The 20,035-nt window shown below is 35.3% G+C and overlaps 1 protein-coding gene across 21 annotated transcripts in view; it reads left to right on the forward strand.

Moving 5' to 3' along the window:
* Positions 1-3,553: 3,553 nt before the first annotated feature.
* LOC123941623 (butyrophilin subfamily 1 member A1-like) overlaps positions 3,554-20,035 on the forward strand; it is a 37,711-nt gene continuing 21,229 nt past the window's right edge. For 3 of the 21 annotated variants that reach the window (XR_006818314.1, XR_006818308.1, XR_006818309.1), the window contains exons 1-5: positions 3,571-3,868; positions 10,311-10,366; positions 15,866-15,961; positions 18,212-18,350; positions 19,162-19,234. Coding sequence is in view for 8 of the 21 variants with exons in the window: in XM_046004995.1 (XP_045860951.1) it covers positions 7,798-7,844; positions 10,311-10,366; positions 15,866-15,961 (199 nt within the window). In the remaining 13 variants the exon portion in view is untranslated. Of the gene's footprint in view, positions 3,869-7,475; positions 7,845-10,310; positions 10,503-15,865; positions 15,962-18,211; positions 18,351-19,154; positions 19,235-20,035 lie in introns of those variants that run through there. The other 18 variants (XR_006818319.1, XR_006818312.1, XR_006818316.1 and 15 more) reach the window with 18 other exon arrangements.

Consider the following 20,035-nt stretch of genomic DNA (forward strand, 5'->3'; position numbering starts at 1 on the left):
TCAGACCACAACACTGTGAAACTTGAAGTCAGCCACAAGAAACAAATTTGGAATGACTGCAAATACATGAAGGTTTAACATGTTAATAAACAACGAATGAGTCAACGAGGAAGCCAAAGAAGAAATTTTAAAAAATACATAGAAATAACTGAAAATGAAAACATGATGGTCCCAAACTTTTGGGATGCAGCAAAAGCAGTCTTAAGAGTGAAGTATATAGCAATACAGCCTTATTTCAAGAAACAAGGAAAATCTCAAATAAGCAATCTAACCTTACACCTAAAGAATCTAGTAAAAGAACAGCAAACGAAGCCTAAAGCCAGCAGAAAGAAGGAAATAATAAAGATTAGAGGAAAAATAAATGATATAGAAATTAATAATAATAACAATACCAATAATAATAATAGAACAGATCAATGAAACCTAGAGTTTGTTCCCTGAAAAATTAATATAACATGAAAAACTTCTCTCCATTCTTATCAAAAAGAAAAGAGAAAGGAACCAAATAAATAAAATCACAAATGAGAGAGGAGAAATAACACCCAACATCACAGAAATACAAATAATAATAATAGGATATTATGAAAAATTATATGCCAACAAACTGGACAACTTAGAAGAAATGAATGAATCCCTAGAAACATTTAAACTACCAAAACTGCGGGGCACCTGGGTGGCTCAGTGGGTTAAGCCTCTGCCTTCGGCTCAGGTCATGATCTCAGGGTCCTGGGATCGAGCCCCATGTCGGACTCTCTGCTCAGCGGGGAGCCTGCTTCCCCCTCTCTCTCTGCCTGCCTCTCTGCCTACTTGTGATCTCTCTCTCTGTCAAATAAATAAATAAAATATTTTAAACTACCAAAACTGCAATAGGAAGAAGAAATAGAAAACTTGAAGACACTGGTAAGCAGAAAAGAAACTGAATCAATAATAAAAAAACTCCCAAGAAACAAGAGTCTAGGTCCAGATGTCTTCACAAATTCTATGTAAATATAAGACATAAATATATATGTATCTTTCTTATAATTCATTTTTTCTCTCTGATTTTGAAAAGCAACTACATAAAGCAATAATTATAAATTAAATTGATGGCACATAATGCATAAAGATATGATTTACCACAGTAACAGTAAAAAAGAAGGGTGGAGTTACATAGGACCCAAATTTTTGTACACTATTGAGACAAAATTGCTGTTAATATAAACCAAATTCTTATAAATTAACATGTTAGTTGTAATTCCCATTGAAAGAACTAAGAATATAAGCTAAAATTATATAATATGATAACAAAAAAAAAGAACAGAAATGGCACCCTAGGCAATATTAGTTTCATGCAAAGAAGGCATAAATAGAGGCATTGGTGGGAGAAATAATATACAGTGAAGAAAAAACAAAATTACAGAAAGTCTTCTGTTAGTAATTACATTAAATGTAATGATTAAACTGTTCAATAAAAGGCAAATTGGAAAAAGGATTAAGAAAAATATGATCCAGTTACATACTTTCAATAAGAGACTCACTTTAGCTTTAAGGACATAAATTGAAAATAAAGCACCATGTGAACAGTAAGCAAAGGAGAGCTAGAGTGATCATACTAATATCACAAAGTATACTTTAAAAGTTGTTACAAGAGATTAAAAAATTATATAATGAAAAAGCATCAGTCCATAGATAAGATATGGCATTTATAAATATATATGTATCTAACAGTAGAGCCCTAAAACACATCAATGAGAAACTGACATAATTAAAGGGAGGAAAAAAAAAAAACAGCTTAACAACAGTAGTTGGAGATTTCAATGCCCCACTTTCAATATATCGGTAAAACAACTAGATTTAATATTAATAAAGAAATTGAAGATATTTGGGTGCCCAGGTAGTTTATCCTTGGGTGGCTGCCTTCGTCTCAGGTCATGATCCTTGAATCTTGGGTTGGAGTGACGCATAGGGATCCCTGCTTGGGAAGGAGACTACTTCTCCCTCTGACCCTCACCCCACTTGTTTTCTCTCTCTCTTTCTCCCTTTCAAATAAATAAATTAAATATCTTTTTAAAAAAAGGAAATAGAAGACTTTATTAACCAACTATACTAACAGACATCTATGGAACACTCCACCCAACAACAGCAGAATATACATTTCCAAGATAGATAATATGTTAGAACACATCTTAATAAATAAAAAAATAAAGTCTTAAAAAGCATTTTATTTTATCAACACTGAAAGGAAATTAAAAAACAATATCAAAATCAAATTTGGGAAACTTACAAATATGTAGAATTAAACAATACACTTATAAACAACCTGTGGGTCAAAGAAGAAATACAAGAAGTTAGGAAATAATTTGATATGAACAGAAATTAAAATGCAAAGCACTGAAACATATGGTATGCAGCAAAAGCATAGTCAAGAGAAATTTATAGCTATAAACATCTACATTAAAAAGGAAAAAAAAGTAAAATCTCAAACCAGTACCCTAAATGTCACCCTAAGACACTGTGGAGGAAAAAAAAGAACAAATAAACATAAAGCAAACAGGAAGAAGGAAATAATAAAGACTAAAGTGGAGAGACAATAGAATAGAAAGCAATAGAGAAAATAACAGAAACAGAAACTGGTTTTCTGAAGATTAGCAGAAGCGACAAACATTCAGCAAAAAAGAGAGGACTCAAAAACACTAAAATCAGGAAAGAAGGAGGAGACATTACTAAAGCTTTACAGAATAGAAAGGATTATAAAGGAATACCATAAACAAATGCTGATAAACTAGATCAACTCAACGAAGTGAACAAATTCTTAGAAACACTAAAGTGACTCAGGAAGAAATAGAAAATATCAATATACCTATAATAATAGATTGAGTTAGTATTTAAAAAAAAAAAAAACTATAAAAAAGACCCCAGCCCAGATGGTTTTGCTAGCGAATTCTACCAAAGTTTTGAAGAAAAAAAAATTAATACCAAGCTTTCACAAAAAAACAGAACAGGAGGGAGCACTTTTTAACTCAATCTATGAAGCCAGATACCAAAGGCAGAGACAGACATCACCAGAAAACTACAGACCAATAACCCTTATGAATACAGATGCAAAAATCCTCAACAAAATACTAATAAACTTAATCCCGCAGAATATTAAAAGGATTCTACATGAAAACAAAGTGGGATTTACCCTAGAATGCAGAGTTGGTTCAGCATACAAAAACAAATCAATATAATATGCCATATTAAGAGAATGAAGAGAAAAAAATATATTACCATCTCAAAGGATGTAAAAACATTTTTGACAAAATCCAATGTCTTCTCTTAATTAAACAGAACAAAACATTTAACACACTAGGGATAGAGGCAATGTTTCAAACTAATGAAGGCCATTTATGAAAACAACACCATATTAAATGATGAGAAGTCTCAAATCTTTCCTCTAAGTTCAGGAACAAAAAGCATATCCACCCTCACCACTTCTGTTCAACAATGCACTAGAGATCTATACAGAGACAAGAAAAAATTGTGCATGTATTCAAGTGAGTAAATGAACAACCACAACTGAAATATGTTTTGCCATCTTTAAGGTCCAGAGTCCAGAGTCGCCTTGTTTCTGGAATAAGTCCATATTCCACCTAGCTACGGAGAGCAGGATCAAGATTCTTTCATGTTACTGATACTTGTGACTGAGGCTTCTGTCTGACCCAGGATATTGCCCTGAGCGGTATAATCACTCATCTCTGTGCTTGTGTAAGGAACCCAAAGACATTTTAGAATTCTGCCAAGACAGCTCAGAGCGAGTGACCAACTTGAAAAGGACTCCTTCCTGAAATGGTGACTCAGGAAATAGCTCAAGATACAAATGCAAGTGTGAATAAAGAGACATGTAAAAGTAAGTTTTACTTTTGTTATTGCTATTATTTGATGTGTGTGTGTGTGTGTGTGTGTGTGTCTGTGTCTGTGTCTGTGTCTGTGTGTGCCCACATGTCCAATGTCCCTAAGAAAAGTATTTGAGCCACAGAGAGCAGACACCAGGGTGCAAGAGCTAAGAGTTGGATCTGTTGTTCTCTCAGGTCTGGTCAACCTGATTTCTCATTTCTTCTCATTTCCTAATTAAAATTGTTCCATAGTTCTCAGTTCAATAACCTCTCTCATTAGATATTCTTTTCTTTTCCATCTGATTCTTTTCTCATTTTTGTCCATGCAGTCTAATTTTGGAAAGTCTCTCTGCCCCTATATTTCTCCTCTTCTATCAGTAATGTTCCTGGGTCAGATGCTTCTGTGTAGTTTAATTTTTTTCCACTCTCTAGTCCCACAATCCCAAGTCCTAGCTCACTCCAATCCATTCTTTTCTGTGTCATTAGAATAGCATTTATTTCTAAACTATGTCCAGGAATTAGCATTTAATATGTATGATATTTATATTTTAAAATTTGAGAAAGATGACCTAATAGAATTAAAAACCAAAAACTTTCATACTGGCCACTCTGTGTAATAATGAAATAAAAGCTTTTTTAAAGGAACACATTGCTGTGGAATTCTAAAAAACTATTAATATTCATGGTGAATACTTTTTTTTAAAAAAGATTTTATTTATTCATTTGACAGACAGAGATCACAAGTAGGCAGAGAGGCAGGCAGAGAGAGAGAGAGGGGGAAGCAGGCTCCCTGCCGAGCAGAGAGCCCGATGCGGGGCTTGATCCCAGGACCCTGAGATCATGACCTGAGCTGAAGGCAGAGGCTTAACCCACTGAGCCACCCAGGTGCCCCGTGAATACGTTTTAATGTGCACCAACTGGGACTTTTTGAATTAGAGAAGAGATCCAACTTATACCGACTATAGTTCTGATTCACAGTAAGTTCTTTATAAATCAATGTATAATAAGACTACAAGTAAGTGAGTAACTTTTTATGGTTGAAAAAATACATAATCAAGGACTATCCAGATACAGAATGGAAAAATTCATTCAAGTATCATTCAAGTTATACTTGCCTAGAATTTATATTATGCTCTAAAAATGCTTCATGCAAGAATATGGAATTGGACTACTTTGATGTTAACTTTAAAATTTTATTTGCTTTGGGGGCGCCTGGGTGGCTCAGTGGTTAAAGCCTCTGCCTTCGGCTCAGGCCATGATCCCGGGGTCCTTGGATCGAGCCCTGTGTCGGGCTCTCTGCTCAGCGGGAGCCTGCTTCCTCCTCTCTCTCTCTGCCTGCCTCTCTGCCTACTTGTGATCTCTCTCTGTCAAAAAGAAAAAAAAAATTATTTGTTTGTAATATTTAAAAGAAAACAAAACACCTGTTTCCTTTTTTCCTCTGTAAGTTGTGTGAAACATAGTGGTGTAAAGTTTCTCCTATGTTTTCTTATTTTATATATAAGACCATATCCTACAAAAGCATTTTCGCTACAATGACTATTTAGAACCTTAGGCAAATATAAGAGGATAGGATATATAATTTGTCATATTCTCCTCCTGAATGATAATTCCATATCACTTTTGAAATTTAAGACAAAATCTTGCTAGATCTTGCCCTTTTTATGTCTGAGTAATAGAGAATAGATGGATAACCCATTTTTTTTTTCCATTCAACTATCCATGAACACTTGGGTTGCTTCCATATCTAGGCTATTGTAAATAATGCTGCAATAAACACAGGGCTGCATATATCTTTTCTAATTACTATTTTCATTTTCCTTGTGGAAATATCCCATAAAATACTGGATGATAGGGTAGTTACATTTTTTATTTTTTGAGAAACATCCATACTGTTTTACAGAGGCTATAGCAATTTACATTCCCATCAACAGTGCACAAGGATGCTTCTTTTTCCATATCCTTGTCAACATTTGTTATTTCTTCTCATTTTGATTATAGCCATTCTAACAGGTGTAGGTGACATCTCAATGTGGTTTTGACTGGCATTTCCATGATGATTAGTCTTCTAGAGCATCTCCACATGCATCCGTTGCCCATCCGGATGTCTTCTTCAGCAAAATGTTTAGATCCTCTGAACATTTTTTATTGATTTTTTTTTGGAGAGGGGATTGGTGTTAAGTTGTAGAAGTTCTTTTTTTCTTTTAACTTATTTTGTTTAAGTTCAATTAGGTAACATAGAGTGTATCATTAGTTTCAGATGTAACTTTCAGAAATTCATAAATTGGTTATAAATTCTTTGTGTATTTTGGACATTAGTCACTTATTATTTGCAATGTCTTCTCCCCCTCAATAGGTTGTCTTTTTGGTTTTTTTAAATATTTGTATTAAGCTATCCATTTTAATTCCAATTTGGTTAATATACAGTGTTATACTCGTTTCAGGTGTACAATGTAGTGATTTAATAATTGTATACTTATCTCAGTGCTCATTGTGATAGGTGTATTCTAACCCCCATTACCTAACTCACCTATCACCCCATGAAACTCCCTCTGGTCACCCTCTGTTTGTTCTCTATTGTTATTTTTTGGTTTGTCCCTCCTTTTTCTTGTTTGTTTCTTAAATTCCACATATTAGTGAAATCTTATGGTATTTGTCTATCTTTGAATGACTTACTTCACTTAGCTTATACTCTCTAGCTCCATTCACATTGTTTCAAATGGCAAGAGTTCATTCTTTTTTATGGCTGAATGGTATTCCTGTGTGTGTGTGTGTATGTGTGTGTGTGTGTGTGTGTGTGTGTGTGTGTGATTCCCTTGTATGTGAACGTGTGTGTGAGTGCATAAATTTTTATTTTGATGTAGTCCCAATAGTTTATTTTTGTTTTCATTCTTCTTGCTTCAGGAGATATATCCAAAAAACTGTTGTGGTCAATGTCAGAGAATTTCTGCCTGTGCCATCTTCTACAATTTTTATGGTTTCAACTCTCACGTTTAGGTCCTTAATTCATTTGGGTTTATTTTTGTGTATGGTGTAAGAAGTGGTCCTGTGTCATTCTTTTGCATATAGCTATCCAGTTTCCCCAACACAATTTGTTGAAGAGATTGCCTTTTTCCCACTGGATACTGTTTCCTCCTTTGTCAAAGATTAATTGGTCATATAATTCTGAGTTTATTTCTCTATTTTGTATTCTATTCTCATGACCTATGTGTCTATTTTTATTCTAGTACCATAGTGTTTTGATTATTACAGCTGTGTAGTGTAGCTTGAAATCTGGGATTGTGATACCTTCGGTTTTCTTCTTTCTCAAGATCGCTTTGGCTCTTTAGTGCCTTTCCTGGTTCTGCACTAATTTTAGGATTACTCTAGTTCTGTGAAAAATGTTGGTATTTTGATAGGGATTGCAAGAATTTGTAGATTCCTTTAGGTACTATAAACATTCTAACAATATTGATTTTTCCAATCCATGAAATATTTTTTTCCATTGGTGTCATCTTTAATTCTTTCATCAGTGATCTATAGTTTTTGGAGTATTGGTATTTATTTCCTTTATTAAATTTATTCCTATGTATTTTATTATTTAGGTTCAATTGTAAATGGGATGGTTTTCTTAATTTCTTTTTTCTGCTACTTATTTTTAGTATATAGATATGCAACAGAATTCTGAACCTTGATTTTGTGTCCTGTGATGTTACTGAATTATCTGATCAATCACTGTAGTTTTATAGTGGAGTCTTTAGGGTTCTCTCTATGTAATATAAAGTGATCTGCAATTGGTGAAAGTTTTACTTCTTCCTTATCAATTTGGATGCCTTTTATTTCTTTTTCTTGATTGATTGCTGTGCTTAGGACTTCCAGTACCATGTTGAATAAAAAGAGTGAGAGTGGACCTACTTGTTCTACTTGATCTTAGAGGATAAAAGCTCTCAGTTTTTCACCATTGAGTATGATGAAAGCTGTTAGTTTTTCATATATGGCGTTTATTATGTTGAGGTATGTTCCCTTTACCCTTATTTTGTTGAGAGTTTTTGTCATGAGTGGATATTGTACTTTGTCAAATGCTTTATCTTACATCTTTTGAGATGATCATATGATTCTTATTCTTTGTCTAGTTAATTTGATGTGTCATGTTGATTTATTTGCAAATATTGAATCACCCTTGCATTAATGGAACAAATCCCACTTCATCATGGTGAATAATTAATGTATTATTGGATTCAGTTTGCTATGAGTTTGTTGAGGATTTTTGTGTCCCTGTTCATTAGAGATATGGGCTTCTAGTTTCCTTTTTATGTAGTTTCTTTCTGGTATTAATATCAGAATAGTGCTTTTATTGTAAGATCAATTTGGAAGGTTTCCTTCTTCTTTTATTTTTTGGAATAGTTTGAGAAGAATAGCTATTAACTCTTTTATAAATGTTCAGTAGATTTAACCTGTGAGGCCATCTGGTCCTTGACTTGTTTACTGATTCAATTTCATTGCTAGTAATTAGTCTGTTCAAAGTTTTAAAATTTATTCTGGTTTAGTTTTGGAAGTTTCTAAGTTTCTAGTAATTTATCCATTTCTTCTAGCTTGTCCATTTTTTTTGAGTATTAGTTTTTATAACATTATCTTATAATACTTTGTTATTCTTTATTATTCTGTGGTGTTTTGTAGTTTTCAGACTACAGATCTTTTATGTTTTTGGCTAGGTTTATTCCTGGGTATCTTACGGTTTTGATGTAATTGTAAGTGGGATTGATTCCTGATATCTCTTTCTGCTGCTTTATTATTAGTATATAGAAATGAAACAAAGTTCTTTACTTTGATTTTGTATCCTGTGATTTTCCTGAATTCATGTATCAGGTCTAGAAATTTTTTGGTGGAGTCTTTTGGGTATTCTGTTTGGAGTACCATGTCATCTGCAAATAGTGAACATTTGGTTTCTTCTTTGCCAGTTTAGATGTCTTTTATTTCGTTTTGTTGTCTGATTGCTCAGTCTAGGATTTCCAGTACTATGTTAAATAATGGTGGTGAGAATGGACATCCCTGTCTTTTTCTTAATTGTGGAGGAAAAGCCCTCAGCTTTTATCCATTGAGGATGATATTAGCTGTAGGTTTTTCATATAGTGCCTTATTTTTATGAGGTATATTCCTTCTATCCCTGCTTTATTGAGGGTTTTTATCATGCATGAATGTTGTACTTTGTGAAGTGGTTTTTGTCTATCGATTGAGAAGATCATGTAGTTCTTTTTTATTCTTTTTATTAATTGTGACATATCACATTGATTGATTTGCAAATGTTGAACTACCCTCACAGCCCAAAAATAAATCTCATTTGATTGAGGTGAATGATTTTTTCAACATATTGTTGGATTCATTTCCCTGATATTTTGTTGAAAATTCTTACATCTGTGCTCATCAGGGATGTTGACCTATATTCTCCCTTTTAGTGGAGTTTTTCTGGTTTTGGATCAGGGTAATACTAACCTTGTGGAATGAATTTGGAAATTCTCCTTCCATTTCTATTTTTTGGGACAGTGAGAAGAACAGAAAATAACTTTTTTGGGGGGAAGATTTCATTTATTTATTTGACACAGAGAAAGATCACAACTATGAGCAGCAGGCAGAGAGAGAGGGGGAAGCAGGCTTCCTGCTGAGCAAAGAGCCTGATGCAGGGCTCAATCCCAGGACTCTGAGATCATTACCAGAACCAAAGGCAGAGGCTTAACCCACTGAGCCACTCAGGCAACCCCAGGTATTAACTCTTTTTTAAATGCTTGGTATAACACATCTGGGAAGCAATCTGGACCTGGACTTTTGTTTGTTGGGAGATTTTTGATGAATGATTAAATTTCTTTGCTGGTTATCAGTCTATACAAGTTTTCTATTTCTGCTTCAGTTTTGGTAATTTATACGTTTCTAGGAATATATCTCTTTCTTCTAGGTTGTGGAACTTGTTAGTATGTAGTTTTTCATAATATTCTCTTACATTTGTACTTATGTGCTTTTGGTTATTATTTCTTCTCTCTCTTTTGTGATTTTATTTATTTGGGTCCATTCTCTCTTATTTTTGATAAATGATCAATTTTATTAGTTTTTCAACAAACCAGCTCATGGTTTGATTGATCTGTTCTATAGTTCTTTGTTTGTTTGTTTTAGTTTCTATATTATGCTCCAATCTTTATTATTTCCTTTCTTCTGCTGACTTGAAGCTTTGTTTTTCATTCTTTGTCTAGCTCCTTTAGGTGAAAGGTTAGAATGCTTATTTGAGATTTTTCTTGCTTCTTGAAGTAGGCTTGTATTGCTATACACTTCTTTCTTAGGTTTGCTTTTGTTGCATCCCAAAGGTTTTGGACCATCTTGTTTTTATTTTCAATTGTTTCTACGTTTATTTAACATTTTTTTCTTTGATTTTCTGGATGGCAGATGCATTGTTTAGTATCAGGTTGTTTAACTCTGTGTATTTTGGTCTTCCAGATTTTTTCTTGTGGTTCACTTTAAGTTTCAGAATACTGTGATGAAAAATATGCATGGTATGACCTCAATCTTTTTGTACTTGTTGGGGGCTGCCCTGTGACTGAGGATGTGATCTGATCTGGAGAATGTCCCATGTGTACTTGAAAAGAATGTGTTTTCTGCTGTTAGGATCAAATATTTTGAATATATATGGTAAGTCCATCCGATCCAATGTGTCTTTCAAAATTATCGTTTTTTTGTTGATTTTTTTTCTTTTCTTTTAAAGATTTTATTTATTTATTTGTTAGAGGGGGCACACAAGCCATGGAAGTGGCAGGCAGAGGGTAAGGGAGAAGCAGGATCCCCACTCAGCACGGAGCCCGAAGCAGGACTCTATCCCAGTATGCTGGGATCATGACCTGAGCTGAAGGCAGATACTTAACTGACTAAACCACCCAGGCATCCCTCTTGTTGATTTTCTGCCCAGGTGATCTGTCCAATGATGTATGTGGGGTGTTAAATTAAAGCTGAATGAGAAAATTCCATACCCAAGTATACTTTATCCAGCAAAGCTATCATTTAGAACAGAAGGAGTATACTTGGCTACAGAATTTTTCCATTCAGCACTTTGAATATATCATGCCATTCCCTTCTGGTTTGGAAAGTGTCTGCTGAAAAATTTCCTGCTAGTCTTATGGGTTTTCCCTTCTATGTTACTTCTTCTTTTGCCTTGCTGCTTAAAATTGTTTTGTTTTTTTTTTTTTTTTTTTTCTTTATCACTATATTTTGCCTGTTTAATGACAATATGTGTTGGTGTTGGTCTGCTTTTGTTGAATTTGATGGGGGTTCCCTTTGCCTCTTTAATCTGGATGTCTGTTTCCTTCCCCAGATTTAGGGAAATTTCCAGTTATTATTTCTTCAAACAAATGTTCTCCCTTTTCTCTCTCTTCTTCTTTATTATATTATGGAGCTTCTATATTATGAGTGTTATTATGTTTGATGGAGTTACTGAGTTCCCTAAGTCTATTCTCCTTTTGCATAACTCTTCTTTGTCTCTTTTGCTCATCTTCACTATTTTCCATTATTTTGTCTTCCAGGTCACTAATTTGTTCCTCTGTTTCTTCCAGCCTTGTGTTCATTGCATCAATCTGCTTCCAATATTATTCACTGTACTCTTCAATTCTGATCGACTCTTTTTTACCTTTTATATCTGTGGTAAGCATCCCTTATTGTCTTTTTATCCTTTTCTCAACCCCAATGAGTAACCTTGTGATTGTTGCTTTAAATTCTCCATTGGGTGTGTAACTTATGTCTGTTTTTCTCTAGATCTCTGGCTATGGCCTTGTCTTATTCTTTCATTTGGCAAAAGTTCGTCCATCTTTGCAGTTTGTCTAAGTCTCTGCCTTCTTACTCTGTGTTAGAAATTATGTCTCCTGCTCCTGAAAATAGTGACCTTATGAAGAAAAGGTCATGTAGTTTCCAGGGTCTCGTACTTAAAGGAATGTCTCTTATGTGTGCTATGTGCTCTGCTGTTGTGTTTTGGTTGACTGTCTTTCAGGCCAGTCATCTACAGAGGCTTTCCTTGCCTGATGTTGGCAGTGTTTTGTTCCTGGCCTGAATGTGGCAAGTTTTAAGTAGGTGTGCTCTGGTTTTGTTGTGACATGAAATTTGACACCATTTCCACCAGAATTGAGGCCCTGCAGAACTCTCTGGTTGAGAAACATGATGTAGGTGGTAGTTTGTGCTGGACTTCAGAGGTAGAGAATCACCACACTGGGACTGAGGCAAGCTTGACTGAGAAGGGCAGTCCTGCCAGAGTACAAGGAGGTGGGTTTTGGTGAACAAGTTAAGCATGTAAAACGATGCAAGTTCAGCACTTTGCTGCTTTCTGCAAATGGCTCTGTGTTTATGCTGAGGTGTAGGGGAGGGACACAGTGACAGTCAGTTTCTTTGTTCTCAGAGATTGTCTCAGTGAATGCTGCCTCTCAGAGATATGCTCCAAGAAGGGTGAATAATCTCCCCACTATGTGCCCCAGATGTTATTCAGATCACCTTTTACATGCTGTCTTTTCCCTAGTTTGCCTGTCTTCTCTCCAGAAGCAGGGCAATGCCTTCAGTGCTCTATCTTTGCCAAGTCCACCAAACTTTAAAACTCTAGGTTTTAGGTCCCACTGGTTGTAAGAACTCATGAAATTTAGCCTCTTTCATTTGTCAAGCCAATGGGTTTGAGGAAACTCTCTCCTTATACATTCCATTGTGTGTTTCTTCTCCCCCGCCCCCTTCTCGATGACTATGGCTCCCTCTCCTCCACAGCACCTGCTATTTATTTCTTGAATAAACCATGTCTCTGTACCTCATACTTTTTCAGTGTGGCTTTTTTCTCCCTTTAGTTAGCTCCATCAGTCTTCAGGTTGATTTCTTGGATATTTAGGATGATTTGATAATTATCTAGTTGTGTTTGTGGGATGAATAGAGTCTGTGGTCCTTCCACTCTGCTGCCGTTTTCCCTCCCAAAGTCCTCTACTCTTTTTTTTCAAGTCCAGTCAGTATCTTTATGATCATTGCTTTAAATTCTCCATCAGGCATGATACTTATATCTGTTTCACTTAGATCTCTGGCGATGGCCTTATCTTGTTCTTTCATTTGGGAGAAATTCCTCTGTCTTCTTATTTTGTCTAAGTCTCTGCCTTCTTCCCTGTGTTAGAAAAGCCAGCTATGCTTCTGAAAATAATGGTCTTATGAAGAAGAGGTCATGTAATGTCCTGGGCCTGGTGTTTCAGGATTTGTCTCCAGCGTGTGCTGCATATACTCCACAGTTGCTCTGACTGCTCTGTCCTTCAGTCTGTAGTCTTCACAGACTGCAGTAGGCACTGCAGTAGGCACCTTTTTGTCCCTAGCCTGAATGTGGTGAATTTTAGCTAGCTGTGTTGTGATCTGTTGGTGAAATTAGACCTGTTACCACCTCCACCAAAACTGAGGCTCTGCGAGCTTCTTTGGTTGGGAGACATCATGTGGACAAGTGTTGTGCTGTCTTCTAGGGGGAGTGACCTGTTATCCTGGGACTAAGGCCAGCTTGACCTAGAAGGGAAGTTCCACCAGACTGCAGGGGGCATGTGTCTTGGTGCATGCAAGTTAAGCAGCCAGTGTTGGCATTGTGCCAGTTCCCACATGTGAACGTGTGCTTCTGCTGAGGAATGGGAAAGGGAAATGATGCCAGTCAGTACCTTTGTTCTGGGAGAGCTGTCTCTGTGAACTATGCCTCTCTGGGACATACTCTGAGAAAAACAAATAATTTCTCCACTGTGTACCCCAGGTATTCTTCAGATCACTGTTTCCATGCTGCATGTCCATGGACTCTTTGCCTTCTTTCCAAGAGCAGCTTCAATGTTTCCAGGGTCTCCTGGAGTCAAGCTCTCTGACATTTAAAACTTCAGGTTAATCCCCTCTGGTTGAAATTTAGACACTTGGAATGGAAATGTTTCACTTTCTAAGCCAATGGCTATGAGGAAAATTCTGCTTGTTCGTTCCCCTGTGTGCTCTTTTATCTCTTTCATCCTTCTCCATGACCAGAGCTCCTTCCCCTTCATAGCTGTCAGGAACCATTCCCCTAGCTAAGCCATATCTCTGTGCTTCCTAACTTCTTCAATGTGGTCTCTTCTCTACCTTTAGTTGTGGAGCTTGTTCTGCTCAGGCCGGCTTCTGGGGTATCTAAGATGATTTGATAGTTACCTAATTGTGTTCATAGGTGGGAGCAAGCCTAGGGTCCTCCTAGTCTGTCATTATCTTCCCTCTTTGTTGTTTTCTTTTAGAACTGCTATAATGTCATTGCATAATGAATACATATAATTCATTAAAAAAAGAATCCTCACTCCAATATAACTTAAGATGTTTTATTCCAAATCTATTTTGTTCTTCTTTTCTTGTTTTATCATGACTGATATTCCCTGGTAAGAAAACAAAGACAAAATAAACTGTGGCCTTGCTGTAATAGTCAAGCTGCTCAAGTGATGTTATAATTGCATCACTGTACTACAAACAGTCTTGATTGCAGCTCCTTATCTTTGTTATTGTTGTGAAAAACAGCTATAGACTATACACCATTAAAAATATAGTGATCTGAAGGGGCATGTCTACCAGGATGTTTACAGCAGCAATGTCCACAATAGCCAAAATATAGAAAGAACCTAGATGGGGCACCTGGGTGGCTCAGTGGTTTAAGCTGCTGCCTTCGGCTCGGGTCATGATCTCAGGATCTTGGGATCGAGTCCCACATCTGGCTCTCTGCTCAGCGGGGAGCCTGCTTCCCTCTCACTCTCTGTCTGCCTCTCTGCCTACCTGTGATCTGTCTGTCAAATAAATAAATAAAATCTTAAAAAAAAAAAAGAAAGAACCTAGATGTTCATCAACAGATGAATGGATAAAGAGGATGTGGTATATATATATACAATGGAATACTATGCAGCCATCAAAATAAATGAGGGGCACCTGTGTGGCTCAGTTGGTTAAGCTACTGCCTTCGGCTCAGGTCATGATTCCAGGGTTCTGGGATTGAGTCCCGCATCGGGCTCCCTGCTCAGCAGAGATCCTGCTTCTCTCTCTCCCTCTGCCTGCCACTCTGCTTACTTGTGCTATTTCTCTGTCAAATAAATAAATAAAATCTTAAAAAAAAAAGAAATGAAATCTTGCTATTTGCAATGATATTTATGGAACTAGAGAGTATTATGCTGAGTGAAATAAGTCAATCAGAGAAAGACAATTATTATATGATCTCCCTGATATGAGGAATTTGAGAGGCAAAGTGTGGGGAGCTTGGGGAGTATGGAAGGAAAAAATGAAACAAGAGAGGATCAGGAGGGAGACAGACCATAAGAGACTCTTAATATCACTAAACAAAATGAGGGTTCCTGGGGGGAGGGGAGTAGGGAGAGGGTGGTTGGGTTATGGATATTGGGGAGGGCATGTTCTATGGTGAATGCTGTGAACTGTGTAAGCCTGACAATTCACAGACCTGTACCCCTGGGACTAATAATACATTATATGTTAATTTTAAAAAAATAGCTGAGTTCTGTTGACATTGAAATTCAAATTTCATATTATTTTTCATCACATGTTTTATTTAAAATTTTTTCAGTTATTTTAAAATGTGAAATCTATTCTGAAATCCCAAGTCTTCCAAAAATACATGCCAGCCTTGATTTGATTTGTAGACCAAAGTATGGCTATATCAGTTTTGGCTTCATAAAGTATAGCAAAGTGATGAGGAGAGACCTGGAGCTTAACAGAGATTCCCTCCTTTACTGTGAGGTGTCCATTCCCAAGAATTCTTCATAACGCATGGGATAAGCATCTCCCTAACCTCTGAGATATTCAATCCCATTATGTCTTCCAAGTAGCTGTTGTGGTCTGCTGCTGTAGTGTTTAAGAGTAGTGGGATCCCTCAGCTTTATCTTCGAAAATTGAAACTTGGTCAAATACCTATAAGTTATCAGAAGTATAGAATAAAACTTCTATGGCAAAAACAGTAATAAGGTTGGTCTGGATGTTAATACAGAAATTCTCTGGCATTCATTTTTCAGAATTCCACCTTGAAGATCTAATAATCACCAATGCTCTCCTACACCTAGGATTTTTCTTCATCATTATTTTTCTGTGGCTGGATTATCATAATCATGGTAAGTTAGAAAATGTGTAAAGTCGGGGTATCTTAAGGGTTCACTACTCTCACTGATTTTGACATGGTTCCTGAGTGGTGATTATAACAGAGATAAGTGGAATCTGACCTTCTTATTATAAAAACAGAATTGGAGGTGAGAGATGTGACAGTCTCGCTTTATTGTTTACCTCTCACTTTTTCATATTTACTTCTAATCAACATATTTAAGAGAGATTTTGACAAACTGCAACTCATCAGGTGTATTATTCCCCAAACTGTAAAGGTTCTGGAAACATGTCTCTAAAATTAACAGTATAAATAATGTTTAACAGGGAAATCTACAGCACTTGAGTTACTTGTAAAATATTTGATTGCTTTGATAATTTGTCATCATTTGATAACTTATCTCAACTCTTAGGATTAGAAATAACTGGTTGAAGCTGTAAAGAGTAATATTTGAGTTCTATATAAAGAAAAAGTTTAATAATAAGACATTTCTCCTTAATGAGTATTTTTACAAAGGAAGTCATGAGTTCACTACCACTGATAGCATTTAATGGAAGTCTTAATGGTCATATAAAGGACTTGTTTATCTTAGAGAATAGATTCTTATATTAGAGAATGGATACTCAGTTAAATGGAAGATCAAAATATAATATATTTTATCATAAGTAACATGAAAGTATAAGAAATAAATCCTTAATTCTCAAATAACATTTATGGGGAAATGTTTTTTCCCATATTTTTCATAATTTTTAGCATTCTTTTGTACAAAAAAAAATTACCTCCTTAGAAAAATACACTATGCAGTGCCTACAAATTAAAAAATCCTGAACAGGTAGAGATATCCAAATAAATAAATTGGAAATTTTTTTCAGTGTTTATAGATGGCAATAGGAATAAATTATTATTAATAAATGAAATCCTATAAAGTATATTTTATTCTGAAAACAAACACACTAGATTTAAATAAATGTTTTAAATAAAAGCAAGACCAAATTAAAAAAATCAATTTAAATGAATATAATATAGTTACCCCAATAATAAAAATGTATATTGGTACAAACAGAAGCAAAATTTGAAAATATATATATATATATATATATATATATATATATACTATACATATATATACGCTGCCCTCCTAGGTTAAATATATTCCTAACCTTTTTATTCTTTTAGGAACTATTGTTAATGAAATTGTTTTCTTAGTCTCATTTTTGGAAAGTTCATTGCTTGTATGTAGGACAAAACCATTTGTATGTTGATCTCATATTCTACAACTTAGCTGAATTTGTTTAGAAAAATTATGAGGAAAACTATGGCCTACCAGAACAGAAGAGCTTTAGGATAACACCTGCCTTACTCTAGGACAAGTAACAATGGTCTTCCTCAACCTCCCAATAGTTTCAGCCTTAGAGAATAACTAAGCTTCCACTCCTAGCTGGCAGCATGAGACAAACAGAGGCAGTGCAAGGCTGTGTTAGGTGGCATTCTGTTTTCATTCCACCCAGGCATCTGTGTGTTCCAGCTAAGCTTTCATCCCTATACAGAGTGAGGAGGAGATGTGAGGAGATGTGAGACCATGTTCTGCTTTCTTCAGGAAAGTATCACTGGGGCAGAGGGGCAAGCTGAATTAGACTTCTACTAGTAGCCAATGTGGCAGTAATAGTCAGCATTCCATTTCTACCAGTGACCAAGAGGGAATTTATATACACTCCCACCCTGGAAACACTTGCTATATATAAACCCAATGACTGTCAGCTAATATAGAAGAATAGATAAAATCTATGGTCTCACATGTAATATCCAATGTGTCCAGAATAAAATAAAAAAAATCACTCATCATGTCAAGATCAAAGACAATCACCACCTGAATGACAGTGGACAATTGTCAGAAACCAACACTGAGATGACAAAATTGTTGGAAGAATCTGGCATGGATGGTAAAGCTGCAATGGTAAAAAAGATTCAATGAGCAATTGTAGAAACTCCTGAAACAAAGAACAATGGAAAATTTTAGGAAATAGATTTTACAAATAACCAAAGGAAAATTACAGAACTAGAAATTACAATAACTGAAATAGAAAAGTTACTTGATGATCTCAATGCATGCTAAATTGAAGATGACAGAAGAAGGAAACCAAACATAAAGATAAATCAATAGAAATTATCTAATCAGGAAATAAGTGAGAAAATAGACAGAAGACGAAACAGAGACCTGGAATGTGTAGATGATATAAAAATAATCCATCATTTTTGTTATCAGATTCCTCAGAGAAATTACAAAGAGTATGGAGCTAAAAACATATACATATAGATGAGATAATGGTAAAATGCAAAACTCTACAGATTCAAGATACTGAAATGTCCACAAATGGGAGAAACCTAAAGAAATCCACAATGAGGTATCACTACACATCTTTTAAAATGATTAAAATTAAAAATTAAACAGACAAAATATCCTAGTAGTGCTGAGAACATGAGGAAACTGGACTTCTAACATTGCTGGTAAGAATATAAAAGTGGTACAGCCCTTCTATTCAATAATGTGGCATTTTCTTGTAAAAATGAATATGGTGAGTCTGGTGGTGGGTATTAAGGAGGGCACATATTGCCTGGAGCACTGGGTGTTAGACATAAACAATGAACCTTGGAGCACAACATCAAAAGCTAATGATGCATTGTATGGTGACTAACATAACACAATTAAAAAAATAAAAAAATGAATATGCACTTGCTGTATAAATCAACAATCACACACTTAGTCATTTAATCTGAAGAATAAAGAAATATAACCTTACATTTCATACGGAATCTTCAATGCAGAACAATTTTACTTATATTAGCAAAAATCTGGAAACAAAAAAAAATACTCTTCAGTGAATGCAGAGTTAAATAAACTGTGATAAATGAGTACAAAGGAATACTATTCAGCAATAAAATGGAGCAGAGTATTGATTCATACAACAAATCTGGTGGGCTTCAATAGTACTGTGCTTAGTGGGAAAAAAGTATACCTCAAAAGATTGTGTACTGTATGATTCTATTTGTATGACATGTGAAAACTGACAAAACTATAGAGATAGAGTATAGATTAGTGGCTGCCAGCGGACAAAGGATGAACAGGGGTGGAGACTGAGAATATAAAGAGATTGCCTAAGAGATTGTGGTTATGGACCAGTTTTATATCTTGATTGTGGTTTCTTGAGTCTATAGATGGGAGAAAATGCATCAACACACACGTGCACATGCACATCAATGCATGCAAAAGTGGTGAAGCCCGAATGAGGTATGTTGTATAGTTAACAGGATTATAACCATGTCAGTTTCTTGGCTTTGATATTTTACTACAGTTATATGTTTTCTTTCATTAGAGGATCTGGGTAAAGGATATATAGGGCTTTATATAAAAAAATTAAAAAGAGGGGGAAACTATGATTCCTGTGCTTCATCAGGTAAAATAAAAGAGACTAGAAATAAAAAGAATGAAAATTCACAGCAGACAAATGGAAACTAGGAAAAAATAGTCAAATCAAAATTTTAGAATTGAAAGATACATCTGAAATTTAAATACTACTGCATTAACACAATAGGAAAATGTAGATAATAAGGAAAAGACCAGAAAGTGGAATTGCCAAAATAAAAAATACAGGAAACAACAAGTCTTGATGAGGATGTAGAGAAAAGGGACCCTCATGTGCTATTGGTGGGAATGCAAACTGGTGCAGCCACTCTGGAAAACAATATGGAGGTTCCTCAAAAGTCAAAACTGGAACTATCCTATGACCCAACAATTGTTCTACTGGCTATTTACCCCTAAAAATCCAAAACCATGAATTCAAAAGGATATAGGCATAGCCTATATTTCTTGCAGTATTATCTACAATAGACAAATTATGGAAGCAGCCCAAGTCTCCATGGATAGATGAATGGATAAAGAAGAAAAGGAATATATACAAAATAGAATATTATTCAGCCATAAAAAAGAATGAAGTCTTGACATTTGCAACAATATGGATGGAGCTAGCGAGTATAATACTAAATGAAATAAGACAAAGAAAGACAAATGCCATCAGATTTCAGTCATATG

The sequence above is a fragment of the Meles meles genome, chromosome 5, assembly GCF_922984935.1.
Source record: "Meles meles chromosome 5, mMelMel3.1 paternal haplotype, whole genome shotgun sequence".
NCBI classification, from domain to species: domain Eukaryota; kingdom Metazoa; phylum Chordata; class Mammalia; order Carnivora; family Mustelidae; genus Meles; species Meles meles.